This window comes from Salmo trutta, chromosome 12 (assembly GCF_901001165.1).
Source record: "Salmo trutta chromosome 12, fSalTru1.1, whole genome shotgun sequence".
Taxonomy (NCBI): Eukaryota; Metazoa; Chordata; class Actinopteri; order Salmoniformes; family Salmonidae; genus Salmo; species Salmo trutta.
The window spans coordinates 81,973,848-81,993,346 of NC_042968.1; the positions used below are offsets into that span (position 1 = coordinate 81,973,848).

At 43.0% G+C, this 19,499-nt stretch overlaps 3 protein-coding genes across 3 annotated transcripts; 2 read left to right on the forward strand and 1 right to left on the reverse strand.

Annotated features, from left to right (window-relative positions):
• The first annotated feature begins 2,847 nt into the window (after positions 1-2,847).
• si:dkey-251i10.3 (Utp14 domain-containing protein) lies at positions 2,848-13,268 on the forward strand. The gene is made up of 15 exons (XM_029769961.1): positions 2,848-2,982; positions 4,751-4,847; positions 5,287-5,357; positions 5,567-5,631; positions 5,824-5,972; positions 6,061-6,216; positions 6,299-6,418; positions 6,669-6,763; positions 7,743-7,866; positions 7,995-8,072; positions 10,623-11,022; positions 11,188-11,651; positions 11,839-12,023; positions 12,152-12,251; positions 12,380-13,268. The coding sequence occupies exons 1-15, from the start codon at positions 2,930-2,932 to the stop codon at positions 12,662-12,664; spliced, it is 2,442 nt and encodes an 813-aa protein (XP_029625821.1). The 5' UTR covers positions 2,848-2,929; the 3' UTR covers positions 12,665-13,268.
• Positions 13,269-13,952: 684 nt separating this feature from the next.
• si:dkey-251i10.2 (Reeler domain-containing protein) lies at positions 13,953-16,115 on the forward strand. The gene is made up of 5 exons (XM_029769963.1): positions 13,953-14,224; positions 14,602-14,720; positions 14,823-14,932; positions 15,497-15,561; positions 15,661-16,115. Exons 1-5 carry the CDS (start codon positions 14,032-14,034, stop codon positions 15,768-15,770), a joined length of 597 nt encoding a protein of 198 aa, XP_029625823.1. The 5' UTR covers positions 13,953-14,031; the 3' UTR covers positions 15,771-16,115.
• Positions 16,116-16,989: 874 nt separating this feature from the next.
• Positions 16,990-19,335, reverse strand: si:dkey-251i10.1 (ADP/ATP translocase 2). The gene is made up of 4 exons (XM_029769962.1): positions 19,133-19,335; positions 17,817-18,300; positions 17,586-17,726; positions 16,990-17,433 (listed from the first exon to the last, which is right to left on the reverse strand). Exons 1-4 carry the CDS (start codon positions 19,241-19,243, stop codon positions 17,276-17,278), a joined length of 894 nt encoding a protein of 297 aa, XP_029625822.1. The 5' UTR covers positions 19,244-19,335; the 3' UTR covers positions 16,990-17,275.
• Positions 19,336-19,499: the final 164 nt, after the last annotated feature.

A 19,499-nucleotide genomic window follows, 5' to 3' on the forward strand; every position in this document is an offset into this window, starting at 1 on the left:
ACAATTTCGTGGTATCCAATTGGTAGTTACAGTCTTGTCTCATCGCTGCAACTCCCGTACGGACTCGGGGAGGCGAAGACACTGCCCAACCAAGCCACACTGCTTCTTGACACAATGCCCGCTTAACCCAGAAGCCAGCCACACCAATGTGTCGGAGGAAACACAGTCCAACTGGCGACCGTGTCAGTGTGCATGCGCCCAGCCCGCCACAGGAGTCACTAGAGCGTGATGGGACAAGGACATCCCTGCCGGCCAAACCCTCCCCTAACCTGGACGACGCAGGGCCAATAGTGTGCCGCCCCATGGGTCTCCCAGTCGCGGCTGGCTGCGACAGCCCAGGATCAAACCCAGATCTGTAGTGACGCCTCTAGCACTGCGACGCAGTACCTTAGATCAATGCGCCACTTGGGAGGAAATCACATTATATGTACCTTAGCTTTGATTGGACTGATCATGTCAACATCATACTTTCAAAATCTTAGCTAGCAAGCTAGACAAGCAGTCATCATCATGAATCACGTTGACAATCTACTGGCAAATCGTTTTCAAACCTTGTCATATAAAGAGGAAATTATAGATAAAACGTATCTGTGCTCATCGCCCATTGGACACAAACGTTACACAACAAGTTGGAAATCGCAAATTCAACAATGAGTGGTTTGGAAGGAATCAGTGGCTAACTCTGAGTGTTGCAAAGCAATCACTAGCCTGCTATTCAGTGTTGTGGGTGTGTGGTCCAAGTCTGGGTTTATTGGTCTCTTTTCCAAGCTTAAAAGGACAAACATTCAACACCATGGGCAAGAAAAGTTTGAATACATTGGCCATGCTGTCAATCCAGCATGACTTTAGTGAGTTCAAGACAACTGGGAACTGTGAAAAAAACTAGCTCCGACTGGGAAAATACGTTTTGAACGGTCATCCAACATGGAATTCCAAGTCTGGAACTCGGGCCTCTTTCTAGAGCTCCGACCTGAAGATCACTGACATCATGATTCAACCTTGTGTTGTTCCTAGTTCCCACTTGTCTTGAAAGCACCATAAAGTCAGATAATGCCAGACTTTGATGACAAAATTTGCCCACAAGGACTTCCGTGCCACCTTTCTGTTCAAGTGAGTACAGCACAACAAGGTGAGTCCAAAAATGTATTTTATGCAACTGCATAAATTATGTAATATGCCAGGGAGATATGTATACTGTAACTAAGAAATTAATACTAAGTGTATGTTCTGTAGTAAACTGTTAGTAGCCCATGTGCCTCACCCTAATGATGTGTTCCCTTTCCCCCTCATAATTTAGCCTACTGTTCTGACTTGGTGGTGCACATGTAGCCTATAGCCTGTTTTAGATAAATGTAATCATTGAATATTGTAAGAGCTTTCATTGTCTGCTTATATGCCCCTTTTATTTATCCTACGGTTCTGACTTGGTGTACAGGGAGAATAGTGTAAGAATTGCCCATGTTCTGAATTCTGTCACTGTACATTTCAAAAGTTTTGAACAAATAGTTATAACTACGTCCATCCCAGCTTGCTCATGAATGTCTTAATCGAAATTATGGATTGCCTCTTATGCGCTCGTCGTCCTCTTATGCCATAGTTTGTACATCTCAATTGTCAGTAGAAGCCACATTTGTTTAGGCAAGTCAGCCATATCAGCTATGTTTTTTAAAAAGGCAGTAAATGAGGCTATATGAACTGTTTCGCTGCCAGACAAGGCTCCGCTGATAGCAAGGTGTAGCAGTGGTAAGGATTCACTCCATTGTGCTGAAAAGAAAGCTCTGCTGTTGGGATAGCTTTATGTAGGCCCTAACAGTTTGTGGGCACCGTTTGTCACCGTATAGTGCAATTCATGTATTGTTTAGTGTTGTGTAGTGGCTTTGCTGGCATGCATCTTAATTTTTTGTTGTTGTTGAGTTTGCCCCACCAAGATTAACATGCTAAAATCGCTACTGGTGGTAAGTAGGATAGAGTTCAGGGAAAAACTTGTGGGAATTCGTGTTCCAGAAGAAGATAAGTCATTAATTACGAACTACTACTACCGAGTGGCGCAGCAGTCTAAGGCACTGCATCTCAGTGCTGGAGGTGTCACTACAGACCCTGGTTCAATCCCGGGCTGTGTCACAACTGGCCGTGATCGGTAGTCCCATACGGCACACAATTGGCCCAGTGTCGTCTGGGTTAAGGGAGGGTTTGGCCAGGGTAGGCCGTCATTGTAAAATAAGAATTTGTTCTTAACTGACTTGCCTCGTTTAAAAAAAATAAAAATTAATGAACTGGATAGTCATGATTAGAGCCTGGCATTATTCTTCTGGTCATGGGTAACTGCATAAATGGAGTGTGTCTGTCTGTGAGTGGCCGTGTCAACAGAAGTGGGAGGATCAAGAGAAGTGGGTGTATGGAAAGCGAATCAGCTAATTGGGCAGATTTGTTGTCACTCAAGACCGTTTTGCGTGGCTGATTGGTCTGCATGACTAGTCGATTGTTGAAAATTAGCATTTTTAGCTAAGCCTAACCTTAACCTACCACCTTAATTATCCTAACCTGCTACGTTAGATCTCTAAGCCTGATATGTAAACATTAAGCTACTCATCACTGTTGATCCAGCCACTGATGTTTTTTTGTTGTTTTTGTGTTACACCCATCGCTGTTGATCCACCAACTTCTTTTGCAACGCCAACTTTCAGACACTCCAAGCAAATATTTTTTTATAACTAACCTCATTGTTCTACCTGTGCTCCAAATATACAGTTACCCACACTTGTCAATTTCAGCAGATCTGGGCCACGAGTGCCAACTGCGTAGTACGCAGCATTGATGTCCTCGAACATGCCAGCTGTGGAGCAGTCGCTTTTACGACAGCGTACGACAGACTTGACTCCCCATACGGCATTTACATTGCACGTGTGTTTCTAGCTAGTTTCTAGTCAAAATGGCCAAGTCAAAAGCTGCACGAAAGAGTGGAGAAACGATGAAGATGACAAGGTTTGTGCACTGAACTCACATTTTCAATAATTCCGGCCTCTACTGATATTCTTTACAGTGCGACTAATTACTTGAAATGAAAGGTCGAGAGCCACTGATGGTGCCAAATACACCAAATTACGTTAAGTAGCTAACGTTTGCGTTTTAGCTAGCTAACTGGCTCACCAAATGAAAACGCTACCTGCCCGAATGAATGCATAGTACCAACTGTCAAGTTTGGTGGAGGAAGAATAATGGTCTGGGCTGTTTTCATGGTTGGGGCTATGCCCCTTAGTTCCAGTGAAGGAAAACCTTAACGCTACAGCATACCATGACCGCAAACAATATTAGCCAAATCGCTAATTTTAGCTAACTAACGTGATTTGGTGTATTTGGCACCATCAGTGGCTCTCGACCTTTCATTTCAAGTAATTAGTCGCAAATATTTCTTACACTGCATGACCAAAAGTATGTGGACACCTGCTCTTCGAACATCTCATTCCAAAATCATGGGCATTACTATGGAGTTAAAATCAAATTGTATTGGTCACATACACGTGATTAGCAGATGTTATAGCGGGTGTAGCGAAATGCTTGTGCTTCTAGCTCCGACAGTGCAGTAATATCTAACAAATTGCACAACATATCCAAAAATCTAAGTAGGAATGAATTGACTGTCTATGGACGAACGATGTCAGAGCAGAACGGACTAAGATACAGTAGAATAGTTTAGAATACAGTATATACATATGAAATGAGTAATGCAAGATATGTAAACAAAGGGTCCCCCCCTTTGCTGCTCTAACAGCCTCCACTCTTTTCCTGGCATCCACCAAACCCAGATACGTCCGTCAGACTGTCAGATGGTGAAGCATGATTATCACTCCAGGGAACTTATTTCCACTGCTTTAGAGTCCAATGGCAGCGAGCTTTACACCACTCCAGCCGACGCTTGGGATTGCGCATGGTGATCGCTTGGCCATGGAAACCCATTTCATGCAGCCCCGGATGAACAGTTATTGTGCAGATGTTGCTTCCAGAGGCAGTTTGGAAATTGATAGTGAGTGTTGCAACCGAGGACCTACCATTTTTACACACTTCTGCACTCGGCGGTCCCGTTCTGTGAGCTTGTGACACTTCTGCACTCGGCGGTCCCGTTCTGTGAGCTTGTGACACTTCTGCACTCGGCGGTCCCGTTCTGTGAGCTTGTGACACTTCTGCACTCGGCGGTCCCGTTTTGTGAGCTTGTGACACTTCTGCACTCGGCGGTCCTGTTCTGTGAGCTTGTGACACTTCTGCACTCGGCGGACCTGTTCTGTGAGCTTGTGACACTTCTGCACTCGGCGGTCCTGTTCTGTGAGCTTGTGTGACCTACCGCTTCGCACCTGAGCTGCTGTTACTCCTAGACATTTCCACTTCACAATAACAGCACTTACAGTTGACCCGGGCAGCTCTAGCAGAGCAGAAATTTGACGAACTGAGTTGTTCCATCATATGACGGTGGCACGTTGAAAGTCACTGAGCTCTTCAGTAAGGCCATTCTACTTCCAATGTTTGTCTATGGAGATTGCATGGCTCTTGATTATTATACACCTGTCAGCAACAGGTGTGGCTGAAATAGCCAGATCCAGTAATTTGAAGGGGTGTCCGTGTGTGTGCACTAGCTAACTACACATTGCACAGAACTCTAGGGCTAATGATGATGGTCTTTGGTAGATTAGTCAAATATTGATGGAATAAAAAGATCACTAAGTGCAAAGTAACAGGTAGCTCTTGTCCCCCACTCCAGTTCCCGTGAGACGGTGGTCCAGGGGATGGATGACGAGGATGACGAGGAGCTTCAACGTGCACTGGCAGATGACATCATTAGTGCTAGTGAGGATGAGGTAGGATACACACACACACACCTGCAGTAATTATCTTGAGCAATGATAAGCCGGTAGCTTATCTGTCTATTTGGAATTTTTGAAACATGCAGGAGGAACATGCAAGAGGAGGTCACTATATTGAGAATCAGTATGAGCTGACTTTTCAAAGCACATGAATTCTGGATTGGTCGGTTCATTTTGGGTACAGTGTAGTGCTCTACACTGACCTTTTTTACAAGGAGCATGTGTGCGCCTAAGTTGAAAATGTATGCATACAGAAATACATTTAGGAGCACAGGAAAAAATGTATCCAGGTAATAACGCTAGAATCCTTCATTTTCTTAGACTCACTGGTGCTCCTAAAGGAAAATTCCGGGTCGCACTGCAAAATATTTACGTGCATATGCGAGTAAAATGGACGACTGTAGAGCCCTGCTGTGTGTTTTGTCTGATACAGGGAGGCAGCGATGATGAGAGGAAACACTGCAAGCTGCTGGAGGCCATCAGCTCGCTTGGGGGGAAGAAGAGGTGAGAGATGTCAGAAAATTGTGCTCCTATAGTACCTTCCCAGATGAGTTGGGCTTCTGGAGTTATATGGGAGAAATGAGGACTGGAGAACTTGGCCCACCAATTCATTATATTATTCACCAGTATGTAATGTTACATTTTTACTTGTATTGCTTTTGTAGTCATGTTTGATCCGGTTTTTGTCTGATGTGCATTGTTCTTATGATCAGGAAGAAGCTTACTGAACGGTCTGAAGCAAGCATTCAGGTGTCAGAATTCACAGTCAATGCCGAAGGTAAATGATGCTAAATGTACCTGATTTACTTATTTGAAAATGGCTTGTGCATTTATCAAGATTTTTTTGCCAGTTTGTGAAAGTTAAATGTCTGTAATGACAGGATCCAGGAACCGTGATGGAAATCCAAAATGTGTTTGAACAATAAGCTGAGTCTGAACTGTATGTCTGTCTGCGTGTTATGACTGACAGGTGAAGGAGACAAAATTAATTTGTCTGACCTCATTGGAACCTTGGATAAGACCCCCAGTGCCTTAATGAAGACGAAGAAGCAGCTGAAGAACCTTCAACACAACCAGAGCACCATGGAGACGCCCCTGACCAGGAAGGAGACAGAAAAGGTAAGACCACCGACAGAGGCAGGATGTCTAGTCTTGAATGCAGGCCACTGTTCACAACTCAGAGGGTTGAACAAATATTCTTGTACAGATCCAAAGAGAAGTGGCTTTTGAGAAAACGTCGAAAGAGGTGTCTCGCTGGCAGAGTGTGGTCCTACAGAACCAGAAGGCAGAGCAGCTGGTCTTCCCACTGAACCAGGAGCCCTCTGGCCCCAAACGCATAGAGCAGGTGGTGGCTGGATGGAAGGTGGGTGTAAAAGATCCTTTCGATTTTTCTGTTTGTGTAACATGATTATAAACTAATTTCAGATTCATATTTTATGTTCAAGGCCCAAACCCCCCTAGAACAGGAGATATTCAGCCTCCTACGCATGAACAAGCAGCCTCTCAATGACCCTGTCTTGACGCCCACTGACGAGGCTTCTCTCAGGGCCATGAGTCTGGAGGAGGTGAGTCCCCGCCTCAAGCATGACATCCAGTATGTGGTCAGATGCGTAAAATAAGCTGAATATGGTGTGTTGGTGCTGGGCAAGGACAAAGGCCTGCATGCACTACTGATATTGACCTCATTCTGTATGTGGACAAAACGGACAATGTACTGAAAAACAACAGTGTACAAATTGGGGAGTTTTTCTAAATGGTTCTTGGTTGTCACATATCTACAACCAATATATAATACATCATTACATTTTTTTGCAGGCCAAGATCCGTCGTGCAGAACTCCAAAAAGCCAGAGTACTACAGTCTTATTATGAAGCAAAAGCCAAAAGGGAAAGAAAAATAAAAAGCAAAAAGTGAGGGTTTGATATCCTTACCATGTAGTTCCCTATATTAATGAGGGTTTGATATCCTTACCATGTAGTTCCCTATATTAATGAGGGTTTGATATCCTTACCATGTAGTTCCCTATATTAATGAGGGTTTGATATCCTTACCATGTAGTTCCCTATATTAATGAGGGTTTGATATCCTTACCATGTAGTTCCCTATATTAATGAGGGTTTGATATCCTTACCATGTAGTTCCCTATATTAATGAGGGTTTGATATCCTTACCATGTAGTTCCCTATATTAATGAGGGTTTGATATCCTTACCATGTAGTTCCCTATATTAATGAGGGTTTGATATCATTACCATGTAGTTCCCTATATTAATGAGGGTTTGATATCCTTACCATGTAGTTCCCTATATTAATGAGGGTTTGATATCCTTACCATGTAGTTCCCTATATTAATGAGGGTTTGATATCCTTACCATGTAGTTCCCTATATTAATGAGGGTTTGATATCCTTACCATGTAGTTCCCTATATTAATGAGGGTTTGATATCCTTACCATGTAGTTCCCTATATTAATGAGGGTTTGATATCATTACCATGTAGTTCCCTATATTAACGAGGGTTTGATATCCTTACCATGTAGTTCCCTATATTAATGAGGGTTTGATATCCTTACCATGTAGTTCCCTATATTAATGAGGGTTTGATATCATTACCATGTAGTTCCCTATATTAACGAGGGTTTGACGCTTTATTTATTTTGCACTACAATGGTGATTTTCCTAAATTGTGCGGTGAGAAGAAATTCCAAACTTCTGTAGCTGTAAATTCTGCTGGAGGATGAGCAATGCGAAGTAAAAGGAAATGAGCTGATCCAGGAGGAGGTTGATTAACTGAGCTGGTGGAAGGAAGGTGGCATGTGAATGGTGTAACATCACTGCAAGGGAACATCAGAGGCACTACAGGATGAATAACATTCCCATTTCTTCCCCAGATACCACCGGGTACAGAAGAAAGTGATGCGTAAGGAGTATCTAAAACAGTTTGATGAAATGATCAAGACAGACCCTGCTGCTGCCTTGGAGGAACTGAAGAAGATGGAACTGTCAAGAATGAAGGTAGTAGGCTTTGTGAGACCTTTACATGAAAGAAGAGTGATGGAAACAACTTGAAAGAACCTAAGAATAAACTGTGATTATTAGCATTAAACCTGCTTATTTTTTCTGTTTCATCTCTATTCCCACAGGAGCGAATGTCTCTGAAGCACCAGAACAGTGGCAAATGGGCCAAGTCCAAGGCCATCATGGCAAAATATGATGATGGGGTAATGTGCTTTTAAACCGTTTTTAGATGTTTGTTTTAAGGATATTACGCTACCAGTCGCAATATTTTATTAGCAAAAATATTTTAAATGTATTGGCGGGCAGTTTGAGAGAACTGGTGTTTTCAGAAAAGAGCGGTATCATATGGAGATAGAAATGTATCAAAATGTTTAAAATATAAGTAGTGAGTCACAAAGATACCAACGTTTTTTTCAAGACTAAAATCAATATAATCTGCAAATGACAATGAGAAAATGCAAAGATGGTGTGCATGTAAACATGCTGACTGATCAAACGGTAAATTGTTTATACTACTCTATCAATCTTACATAATGTAATCAGTCACCAAAGTTCATGGCAATTTCATTTCTAGTTTAAAATTCTGTAGGTTTTTTTTTTTTTCATTAAAAAGTGTGTGTGAGGGCTGACCTCTGACCTGTCCAATATGGGGCCCACTCCAGCTCTGTGGGCACTGCTTTTGCCAGAAGGCTCCCACCTGAGGAAGCCCTAATATAGATGCTGTGCTTTTAATCTGCACAAACTCACAAATATGGAATGGCAGTCAAAATGTAATGCCAGTTTCAAATATGTAAAATGCCGGTCACACAAGTAATCTGTGGAGTCACATTTACAAAAACATATTCGACCACTTGTGTTTGTAAAGTAAGAAATATGTTTGTAAAATGTACTGTATTAACCAGAAAAAAGCTTTCTTGAATTTTATTTGCTAATCTGTTTTCCTTAATGATGACTCCTTGGCTTTTGGATCATGATATACTGTGAAACTACAATGAACAAAAATATAAACACAACATGTATAGTGTTGGTCCCATGTTTCATGAGCTGAAATAAGATCCCAGAAATGTTCCATATGCACAAAAGGCTGAATTCTTTCAAATGTGCACAAATTAGTTTACATTCCTGTTAGTGAGCATTTCTCCTTTGTCAAGATATGTCACACCTGTCAGGTGGAAGGACTATCAAGATGCTGATTTAAACATCATGATCATTACACAGGTGCACCTTATGCTGGGGACAATAAAAGGCCACTCTAAACACAATACCACAGATGTTTCAAGTTTTGAGGGAGCATGCAATTGGCATGTTGACAGGAATGTCCACCAGAGCTGTTGCCAGAGAATTTAATGTTAATTTCTCTACCATAAGATGTGTGAGGCAACGTTTTATAGAATTTAGCAGTATGTCCAACCGGCCTAAACCGCAGAGCATGTGTATGGCGTTGTCGGCGAGCGGTTTACTGATTTCAATGTTGTGAACAGAGTGCCCCATGGTGGCGGTGGGGTATGGGCACGCATAAGCTACGGACAACGAACACAATTGCATTTTATTTTATTTTTACCCCTTTTTCTCCCCAATTTCGTGGTATCCAATTGGTAGTTAGTCATGTTTCATCGCTGCAACTCCCGTATGGACTCGGGAGAGCCGAAGGTCGAGAGCCGTGCATCCTCCAAAACACAACCCAACCAAACCGCACTGCTTCTTGACACAATGCCCACTTAACCTGGAAGCCAGCTGCACCAATGTGTCGGAGGAAACACCGTACACCTGGCGACCATGTCAGCATGCACTGCGCCCGGCCCGCCACAGGAGTCGCTAGTGCACGAGGACATCCCTGCCGGCCTAACCCGGAACAACACTGGGCCAATTGTGCGCCGCCCCATGGGTCTTCCGGTCGCGGCCAGCTGCGACACAGCCTGAACTCGAACCCAGAATCTCTAGTGGCACAGCTTCACTGTGATGCAGAATCTCTAGTGGCACAGCTTCACTGAGATGCAGTGCCTTAGACTACGGCGCCAATCGGGAGGCAACAATTGCATTTTATCGATGGCAATTTGAATGTACAGCAATCCTGATCCTGAGGCCCATTGTTGTGCCTTTCATCCACCGCCATCACCTCATGTTTCAGCATAATGCACGGCCCCATATCGCAGGGATCTGTACACAATTCCTGGGAACTGAAAATGTCCCAGTTCTTCCATGGCCTGCATACTCACCAGACATGTCACCAATTGAGCATGTTTGGGATGCTCTGGATCAACGTGTACGACAGCGTGGTCCATTTCCCGCCAATATCCAGCAACTTCGCACTGCCATTGAAGAGTGAGACAACATTCCACAGGCCACAATCAACAGCCTCATCAACTCTATGCAAAAGAGATGTCATGCTGCGTGAGGCAAATGGTGGTCACACCAGATACCTTTAAAAAGAAGTATAGTGTATCTGTGACCAAAAATCCATAAATTAGGGCCTAATGAATTTATATCAATTGACAGATTATTTTCCTTTTTATGAACTGTAACTCAGTAAAAATCTTAAATTGTTGCATGATGCATTTATATTTTTGTTCAGTGTGTATATACGGGCAAATTTACAGACATTTTTATTTAAAAGTTGCATTCTATATTTGCACAACACTTTTGTTTGACTCACTACTTTCATTTCTATCAAAATGTTAAAAATATATCGCCATAGGCATGTGTCATGAGACTGAAATAAATTGGAGACTCATTTGCTTTCTCTTGGTCCCCAGGCTCGCAAAGCCATGCAGAAACAGCTGGAAGTGAACAAAGATCTGACCCAGAAGTTGGTAATCCCTGCTGACGAAGACGAGGAGGATGAAGAGGAGTCAGCAGAGACCTTGCCAGACTTTGTGAATGACGTAGAGCCCATACTAGACCAGGTGAATCCATGGATGAGAGGCAAGCTTTCTACAGAGTCTATGGTGCAGGAGGAAAGCAACCGTTTAGATCCTCCTGTTTGGCCCAGAGAAGTGGGAAAACCAGGGGAAGGACGGGACGACCAAGAGGAGGATGAGGAGCAGATGGAGGAAACTGAAGAAGAATCACTTTTAAGAGGGTTTGAGGAGAGGCGGAAATTGCGTCAAACTGAAGATGTTGAGGTTGCACCTATGTCTATGGAGGAGCATGACGGTAAGGTCAAGTGATTGATATAGTGTGTCACAATGTAGCATCAGGTCTTTGCAGATTAGTTTCACTCTATCATGATCAGGAGTGAAATGTCAGTGGGACAAGTTCCCAGTTTTGTGTTTGTGTTGTCTCTCACAAAGTACAACTCCTTTTCCATTCAAACTCCAGATGGGAAGAAAGCTGAGATTTTAGAGTTCTCTGACGATGACGAAGAGGCTGTAGAGATTTCAGATGACGAAGAGGCTGTAGAGATCTCTGATGAGGCTGGGCTCTCAAAGTTCACCAGCCTGTTCCATGGGCTAGTGAAGAACCACATGGAGCCTCCAGCTGACCAGCCCAAGGCAGGCCCAGGTGTAGGCCAGGGGGAGAGCCCTGCCCTGCTGGAGGAGGGCCTGGTGCGGGTTAGGACCCTGGAGGATGTGGAGCTGCTCAGTCAGGACATCTCTGCCAGTGACACAGCACTTCTGACCACCCAGACTCCGGGCACAGACGAAACAGACACTCAGTCTGCAACTCAACAGGCAGACAAAAAGAGAAAGAGAAAGAAAATGATTGATCCCAATGAGGTTCTGACCAAGGAAGCAAAGGTCATCGAAATGACATTGGCTCCAACAACTGTCGAGGATGTTGAGGTAAGGGACACAGTTCAAAGACCAATACATGTATTTTTCAAGGCGCATCTGAAACGAGCGCCCTCCGATCTGCAGGAGACTTCAATGCACCAATCAGCTCACCTTCCTGCAAAAAGATCTTTATGTATCCTATGCTGTTACCTGGGAAATTAAACTCTGCCTTTTCTGTCATGTATTGCTGTCTCAGGACAAGGAGGAACAGAGGGTCATCATTAAAGAGGCATTTGCAGGGGATGATGTTGTCTCCGACTTCCTGAAGGACAAAAGGAAACAGGAGGAGGCAGGAAGGCCAAAGGTTATTGACCTGACATTGCCTGGATGGGGAGAGTGGGGGGGCCTCGGTCTCCAACCTTCTCGTAGCAAACGCAAGAGGTAAGTAGATGGCAAAGGTATTGAATTGTGGTCTTTTGACAAACTGCTCCAAGTAGTATCATGCAGGCTTAGTGAAGGTATTTTTGAGTTTGTCCCCCTAACGTGGTTTGCGTTTTCGTCGACTTAAGATTCCGGGTAAAAGTTGCTCCACCTCCACCAAGACAAGACCAAAAGCTCCCTAACATCATAATCGCAGAGAAGCGGGATTCCTCCATTGCTGCACACCAGGTGACCTAGCTCGCGTACTATTTACTACAAAGATATGACGACGTCAGATGAGGATGTTCTCCCCCCCCCCCCCCCCAAAAAAAGTATGACAATGAGTTCTGTATTAACTTTTTCTTCATCTCTTGCAGGTGTGTCAGTTACCGTTCCCATTTGAGAACCCCACACAGTTCGAGCGCACCATCCGTTCTCCTGTTGGCCGCACCTGGAACACCCAAAACGCAGTGCAGAAGATCACAGCGCCAAAGGTCGTCACCCAGTTAGGTGCCATCATTGAGCCAATTGCTCGGGAGGACTTAATAAAGAACAACAGACAGGCAGTCACAGGTACCAGTATTAACCTGGAGTCAGACCAAGGCCCTCAGAAGAAAAGACGCTCGCAGCAAAAGAAGAAACACAAACGCAAAAAAAACTGATGGTCCTACTGGTTGTCATCGCTGAAATGTCTGAGACTGTTGATAAGAACTCATTTGGTTAGGGGTTTGATTCAATCCGTATCGCTGAAGTTCAGCGCTATAGTGCGATTTGAAATGTCAAGTTAATTTCCAATTGAGCTGACATACAGCATTTATCGTATATGCCGTCTCTGTGAACGCAGACACGTTGCCTTTTAAATGTCAATCATGCTACAGATTGAATCAAGCCGTCCGGTTGAATTTGACTAGAGGGTTCTGTGTCTACTGATTATGTCTATTTTAGTGGTTGAATCCGATGAGGGGAACCAAGCTGTGCGCTTTCTGGGCAATTCTGACTAATTACCATACCTGCCACTGTAAGGAAAGCCAGTTGATCTGATGGTTCTTGGGGAGTTGTTCACTCCTGATTGTTTTGTTTTTTGCTTTTTTATAAATAAAACCTTGAAATGAGGCTATGATGTCATGAAATATTGTGAAACTGAGATATCAACAAAAAACAGGTGTTCAAACGGAGGATATTAAAGTAAACTTTCATAGGAAAACATATTTTTATGAAATTGTTTTGTTGGTTTAAAGTGCTTAATAAAAGACAAATGAAACCTAATAAATCTCTCTGTCTGGCCCTTTCAGGACTATTCTGTATGAGGTGCTGTTTTCTTTTACCATTATGTTTATAACATTTTGCTACATGGAGTGCATTTGCTGGAAAAGGTTGATTCTTGAGAGATATTCCACTAGTAGCAAAATATTTTTTTGACTCATCCAGAGCAATGGTCAGTAATCCATAGATTATCACTCATGGTGTAAAAGCTTGCTGTTGATGACATGACTAGGAGATTTAACATAGTTTACTTGGTCACATTGCACAATAACTTTCTATTGCAGTTCAGAGAATTTGACATCAAGCCAAGAGTCTGGTGAGCATAATTGTTATTTTTCATGGCTGTATGTGGAGAAGAAAAAGTTGCTTTGTTTTACCATGAAAAGAGAAACATGTTTTTGGGGAAATAGAATGGGCAACTGTTGCTCTTGCATGTGGTCAAGGGTTCACCTGACACCCCTGTTGGTGCACGAGTCTGGTGAGAAATTTTCATTTTTCACAGCAGTGTGTGGAGAAGAAAGAGTTGCTTTGTCTTGCCATGAAAAGAGAAGAAAATAAACCTTTTTTGGGGGGGATAGAATATGGGGACTGTTGCTCTTGCGCATGTCAAGGGTTCACCCCTGTTAGTGCACAGTCATGTGCATGAGTGACTCAGCAGTAATTTGCTTCAAAAGACCATCTCTTGATTCAAGGCTCCCATTTCACTCTTCCCCCACCTGCCCTCTGTATGTAGTGCTGCTGTGCTGGATTACTTTGACTTGACCTGATGGAGCTGTTGATGTTTGGTCTGGTCCTTCTACAAGGGATCTCTCCCTGCTTTGGCTTTCCCAACGGTGCACCCACTTCCGCCTGTGATGACATGGTTCCTCGCCACACTGGGGTGCTGCCACAGCCCACCCCAGCACCCTACACCATCCTCACCAGCACCAGGACCCTTCAGACTGGCCAGCCCATTACAGGTAAGATGTTGGACATCCTACCTACACCTTACAGCTTTGGACATGCCCAAGGAACTAGATGTGATTTCTAATTTGATCGGACCAGTAACACTTGTCTGCTGACGTTATAAAATAACCCTAACAAATAGTTCACAAATTAGAAAAATGTGTGGTCTTAAAAATTACAGTTCTTAATTCATAGTGGAAGGGATAAGGCAGGCCAGTGACAATGGTCACAACTAGGCACTTTTAAGTAAGACAGTGTGTCTGAGGCTTCTTACATTTTCTGTTATCATGCCTTAACATTGATTCAAGATACCACATTTCTGCAGATGAAGGGGAACGCAATAGCACATTTGTATCACTCTGTACTGTTTGTTGGTGTATTTCCCCATAAGTGACCATAACTGGAACAAACTATAGAGGCGTGCTTCTGGAGGCCCGATCGGCAGCCAGCACTAGCACTAATGCTTTAGGGAGTTGGCAACTTCCTCCTCCAGATACCAAATTCCTGCAGGTAAGTTAATAGCTTCCCATGTATAACCTAATTGGGGTGAAAATTCCACAAGTAAACTAAACATTCTAGAAAGAGATTGACAAAAATGATTGTGTCTCCAAGTGCTCAGGAAATAAAGAAGGTGCCATCACCCATGCCAATACGAACTTGAAAGACAACACTACTGTGTTTACCTGGATACCACCCAACAACACCAACACTATCTACTTCATGTAAGAACATAACACCAAGGGCTCTATTCAACCTGTATAGCTGAAGTTCAGCGTTACATTAAGTTTAGAGCCTCATCACCCTTACTACACTTTTCGTAAAAATACCATTGGCTACACACATTACTCAAATGTAAACTTGCGTATTTGCTAAATCTCGACCACTACCTCCAGAGGAAATGTTAAAAGCAATGTTCAGGCGTTAGCGGAGACTGCATTTACGGTAAAGACTGCATATGTCTGCTCAATCGGGAATAATCTTTACATTTCCAGTGCGCAATCCTTAGGCTTCAGCGATCCAGATTGAATAGAGCCCTAAATCTAATCTTGAACCCTTTGTGAGTCTATAAAACTAGATGATCCGTTTTGCTCCGCACGTATTACACAAATGATATGACAATGTTAACTAGTGTCATGTATTATAAGAATTCAAAGAATAAAGGTACATTTACCATTAAATTATATGCCAATTTAAGTCAAAAGTCAGCAAAAAAAATAATCTGTTTCTCTCACACAGCATATTGACATGCAAGCTTTCATTAATCTGCATTGCACTTTTTTTTTCAGGGCCACTGTAGCCCAACAGCGCACCGTCTACTGGTTGAATATCAGGTCAGGAACTTTGATCAAAGGTGGGTGTGAATGTACTACAGTAAATTAGATTATGATCCATTTCACTTTCTCTTTCAGGGGTCTGTGCTGACCTCTTTCTACTGTATCTTGTGTCTCAGGATCAGAGGGCATTGGTCTGGCTACAGGTGGAAATCCAGGGATGGCCAGTAACGGATTTCTGCTGCTCCTTGCCCCATGTATGCTGGTGTCACAGATGCTCCCAAGATAGTTCCATTCCATTTTGATTCTACCGAAGCAGCTTGCATCACCCGCTTTCATTAGGAAAAATATTTTGATTGCATAATTAATATATATTGTATTAGAAAAAAGTACTTTCCATAGAAACGTTTTACTGATTAGAGGTGCAGTATCATGCAGCCATTTGTGATACATTTGCTTTGTCTTCATTCAATTGGGGACTAAAATCCATTTTAATTATTTTACGTCACTATAACCTCATTTATACTTGCTAACGTGTGTCCTGATATTGTCCATATTCTGATTGTGCTTAGATTGTCAGAAATATGTCTACACACTGTATTAAAATGAAATTTCTGTCCGCATTGTGACCAGATTTCATGGTTCCACCTTGTATGCTATTTATTTTAACCTTCCCAAACAGATTAACAAGTCAATGGTGGCACTTGTCAATTTGTTTGAAGGCACATTATTTAAATACCTTACTGTCCAGATCCATCTACACACAATCTTCCCAATGTCTTTTAGTCTACACCCATGTAAAAATGTGAGCATAGAACCAGGTCTAAATGGGGGAAGCTGGACAATGAGTTTTTACACTAGAGGGCACTTTGCCTACCATATGTAAGGCAACTATATCAGATTTCCCACCAGACTCCTTCAGTTCTAATGGAGTAAAGTACAACAAATTGTGGACAGGAGTTAAACTACAACTGTAGAAATGAGAACTGTGCTGTCACAAGCCAAAAATGGAGTGTGCTGGGATCATATAACATGCCTATAGCAAGACTAGCCAACAAGGCACCGGACACCATTGGCACAAACTAAATAGTATGTTAAGCCTGTCCACACTTGTCAGCTACTATATTTCACTTCTTGGATCATTACACCGTAACTCAACCAAATATGACTGACTATGCGTAGGGCAACAGACCAGTTAAACCAGGTAGTGCAAATTCATGCAAAAGGTTCAGTTTACAAATCTTCACATTCCATCTGCTGAAAACATCCTGTAACAGTGTATTACATGCTACAACGCTGGTAAAGTCATTTCATTTAAATTGTAGTAGACTATAACCATAGCCTTAAGTCAGAGGCTAAGTAGGCGATAAGGCTAAGTAGTTGATAAGCACACAACTATAGCTGTAAGTGGTGTAATCCACATCATTCATTTGATTATCCAATCAGTGCACATTTCACACAATCTAAAACCCAGGCATTAAAACAAAAACACCACTGACATCATTCCATTGTAGGTTTGTCCATTATAATGAATTTATTCAAGTGGTGGTTAGAAACATACCCGCTGGAGGACAGGAGTAGTATTTGAGGTTTCTTATACAGGAATGACATTGGTAAATGAGAATGGAACGTTTGAAAGATAAAATGCACAACTTACAGCCGCCACCCTCAACTAGTAGCAGACCACTAGCTGGTTCACATAAATAAGGCAGAATGCAGGATCCATAGGAGTGGAAAGTTGTTACATTTAGCCATTTAATGTAAATTCAACAGTGATGTTAAAAAAACAATAATTTAAAGGACTTTCTTTAGCTCATCGTACAAGACCAGCACAAAGGCACCACCCATGCCTCTGAGAACATTGGACCAGGCTCCCTTGAAGAAGGCCTTGCCACCCTCATCACGAGCGATCTTCTTCCAGCAGTCAATGGTACCAGAGTACATGATATCAGCTGGAGAAAAAAAGTTGATGCAAGTTAGGACATAATGCCAATTTAGTTGTATTTGGAATTGCATGTTTCTACTAGTCTTCCAGATGTACAATTTCTCCCTAACCATTTAAACATGGCAACACTGGACGGTTTGGGTGACGAGGAAAACTCACCTCCTTTACGTCCAGACTGCATCATCATACGACGACGGACAGTGTCGAAGGGATAGGAGGTCAGGCCGGCCACAGCAGTTACAGACTGAGCGATTGCCCAGCTCACTAAGATGGAAGTGTTCTTGGAGTCTGGCAGCATACCTGTTACATACCACACATTATATTACATATGCATATCGCACAAACCAACAACTTTCTGTGAAAAGATGTTATCAGTGTTAAAGTCTATACCTTTAGCTGTGTCATAAATTCCAAAGTATGAAGCTCTGTAGATGATGATGCCCTGGACAGACACTGCGAAGCCCTGGTACAGACCCCTCATACCGTCAGACCTGAACGTCTTCGCCAAGCAATCTGCCAGACCGTTGTACTCCCTCGCACCAGCCTTTCCAACATCAGCTCCCAGACGGGTTCTGGCGAAATCAAGAGGGTAGACAAAGCAAAGGGAGGTGGCTCCTGCAGCACCACCAGAGGCCAGGTTGCCAGCGAAGTACCTCCAGAACTGCTTTCGCTTGTCTACACCGTCAAGGAAGACACTCTTGTACTTGTCTTTGAAAGCAAAGTTGAGGGCCTGGGTGGGGAAGTATCTGATGACATTAGCCAGGTTACCTCTCCAGAAGGCAAGGAAGCCCTGCTCCTTTGGAATGCGGGTAACACAATCTATGATACCCTTGTACTGCATTTCTTTGCTGATCTGCTTGCTGGCATGTTGGACCTGTTAAGAATAGGAGAACACTTGAATTACACCTATATGATAAAATATATAAACCTTTAAATGCATGCTGGTAAAGTGACGTTTTCTGCCCTGCAGTCATCCCTGAGCGCTGCTCGTCTCGACCTTGCCACCTGCTTAAATCCGGTCTTTCTGGTTGCTAACGATTTGCATCAACTATTTAATTGAACAAGACAGACCAACACTTGGTTACTGTTTGCCGGTCAATTACCATGCAGACTTTCAAAGCCAGCCAGGTACCTAGTTTAACCTCACTTCTACCACTGTGGCTGCAGTACCTACCCAACTGCTCGATTGTTCAATTCGTGATAATGTATATTTTACTGGTATGATTTACTACGAAATCAAGCTAGTTAGTCGAGTAACGTAACTAAATTGTTACATGTAAATGAGTTGTGTAGCTAGCTATAAATCAGGTGCCATCCAGAAAGAGGAATTGCCCAATGTCATAGACTGGCCCTGGCTTTGTTAGCTAGTTAACGTTAGCATTGTATGGCCGAGCTAGCCAACCTGTGCTAATGACTGACTGCGTTAGCCAGCCGGCTAGCGTGTAGGTCATTTGAAACATCTCATGACCTCGAATTATGGCAACCAGCAGAAGATGCTAGATAACCATCCTGCGTTTATTAAACATATCAAATCAATATAACAGTCTTAAGACATTGAAAATACATGGCTAGCGAAATATAAGTTGCCGCAAGGGTGATAAGCAGCGTGCATTTCTCTAGCCAGTGATAACAGCTAAATTAGCTAGCTGATGCTTGCCATGCAGCAGAGGCGGCATAACTTTAGCTAGTCATGGACCAATAGCTACCTGAAGGAGAAGCTTGACTCTCTCGATGGGAGCAACCGCCGTTTTGGAGATGGCAGCGGAGATGCCACCAGCCAAGAAATCCTTGGCAAATGAAACTGCGGTCTCATTCATTGTGCGATGTTATAAATTGACTAGCAGACAGAAGAACACTTGCCCTGCAACAGCGGATGGCCTACCACGAAATGGCCGATTTTATAGACGCGTAGGAATTTTATGAATTCAGCAGATCGCGAGACACAGCGGGAACTCATATTCCATTGTCATCTGACGACAGGCGCAGGGGAGAAATTATCCGCAATCACAGATTTAGGGTCGTCACTAGTTACCACAAGAACAAAATCATAATTATGTCTACAATTTATCTTCT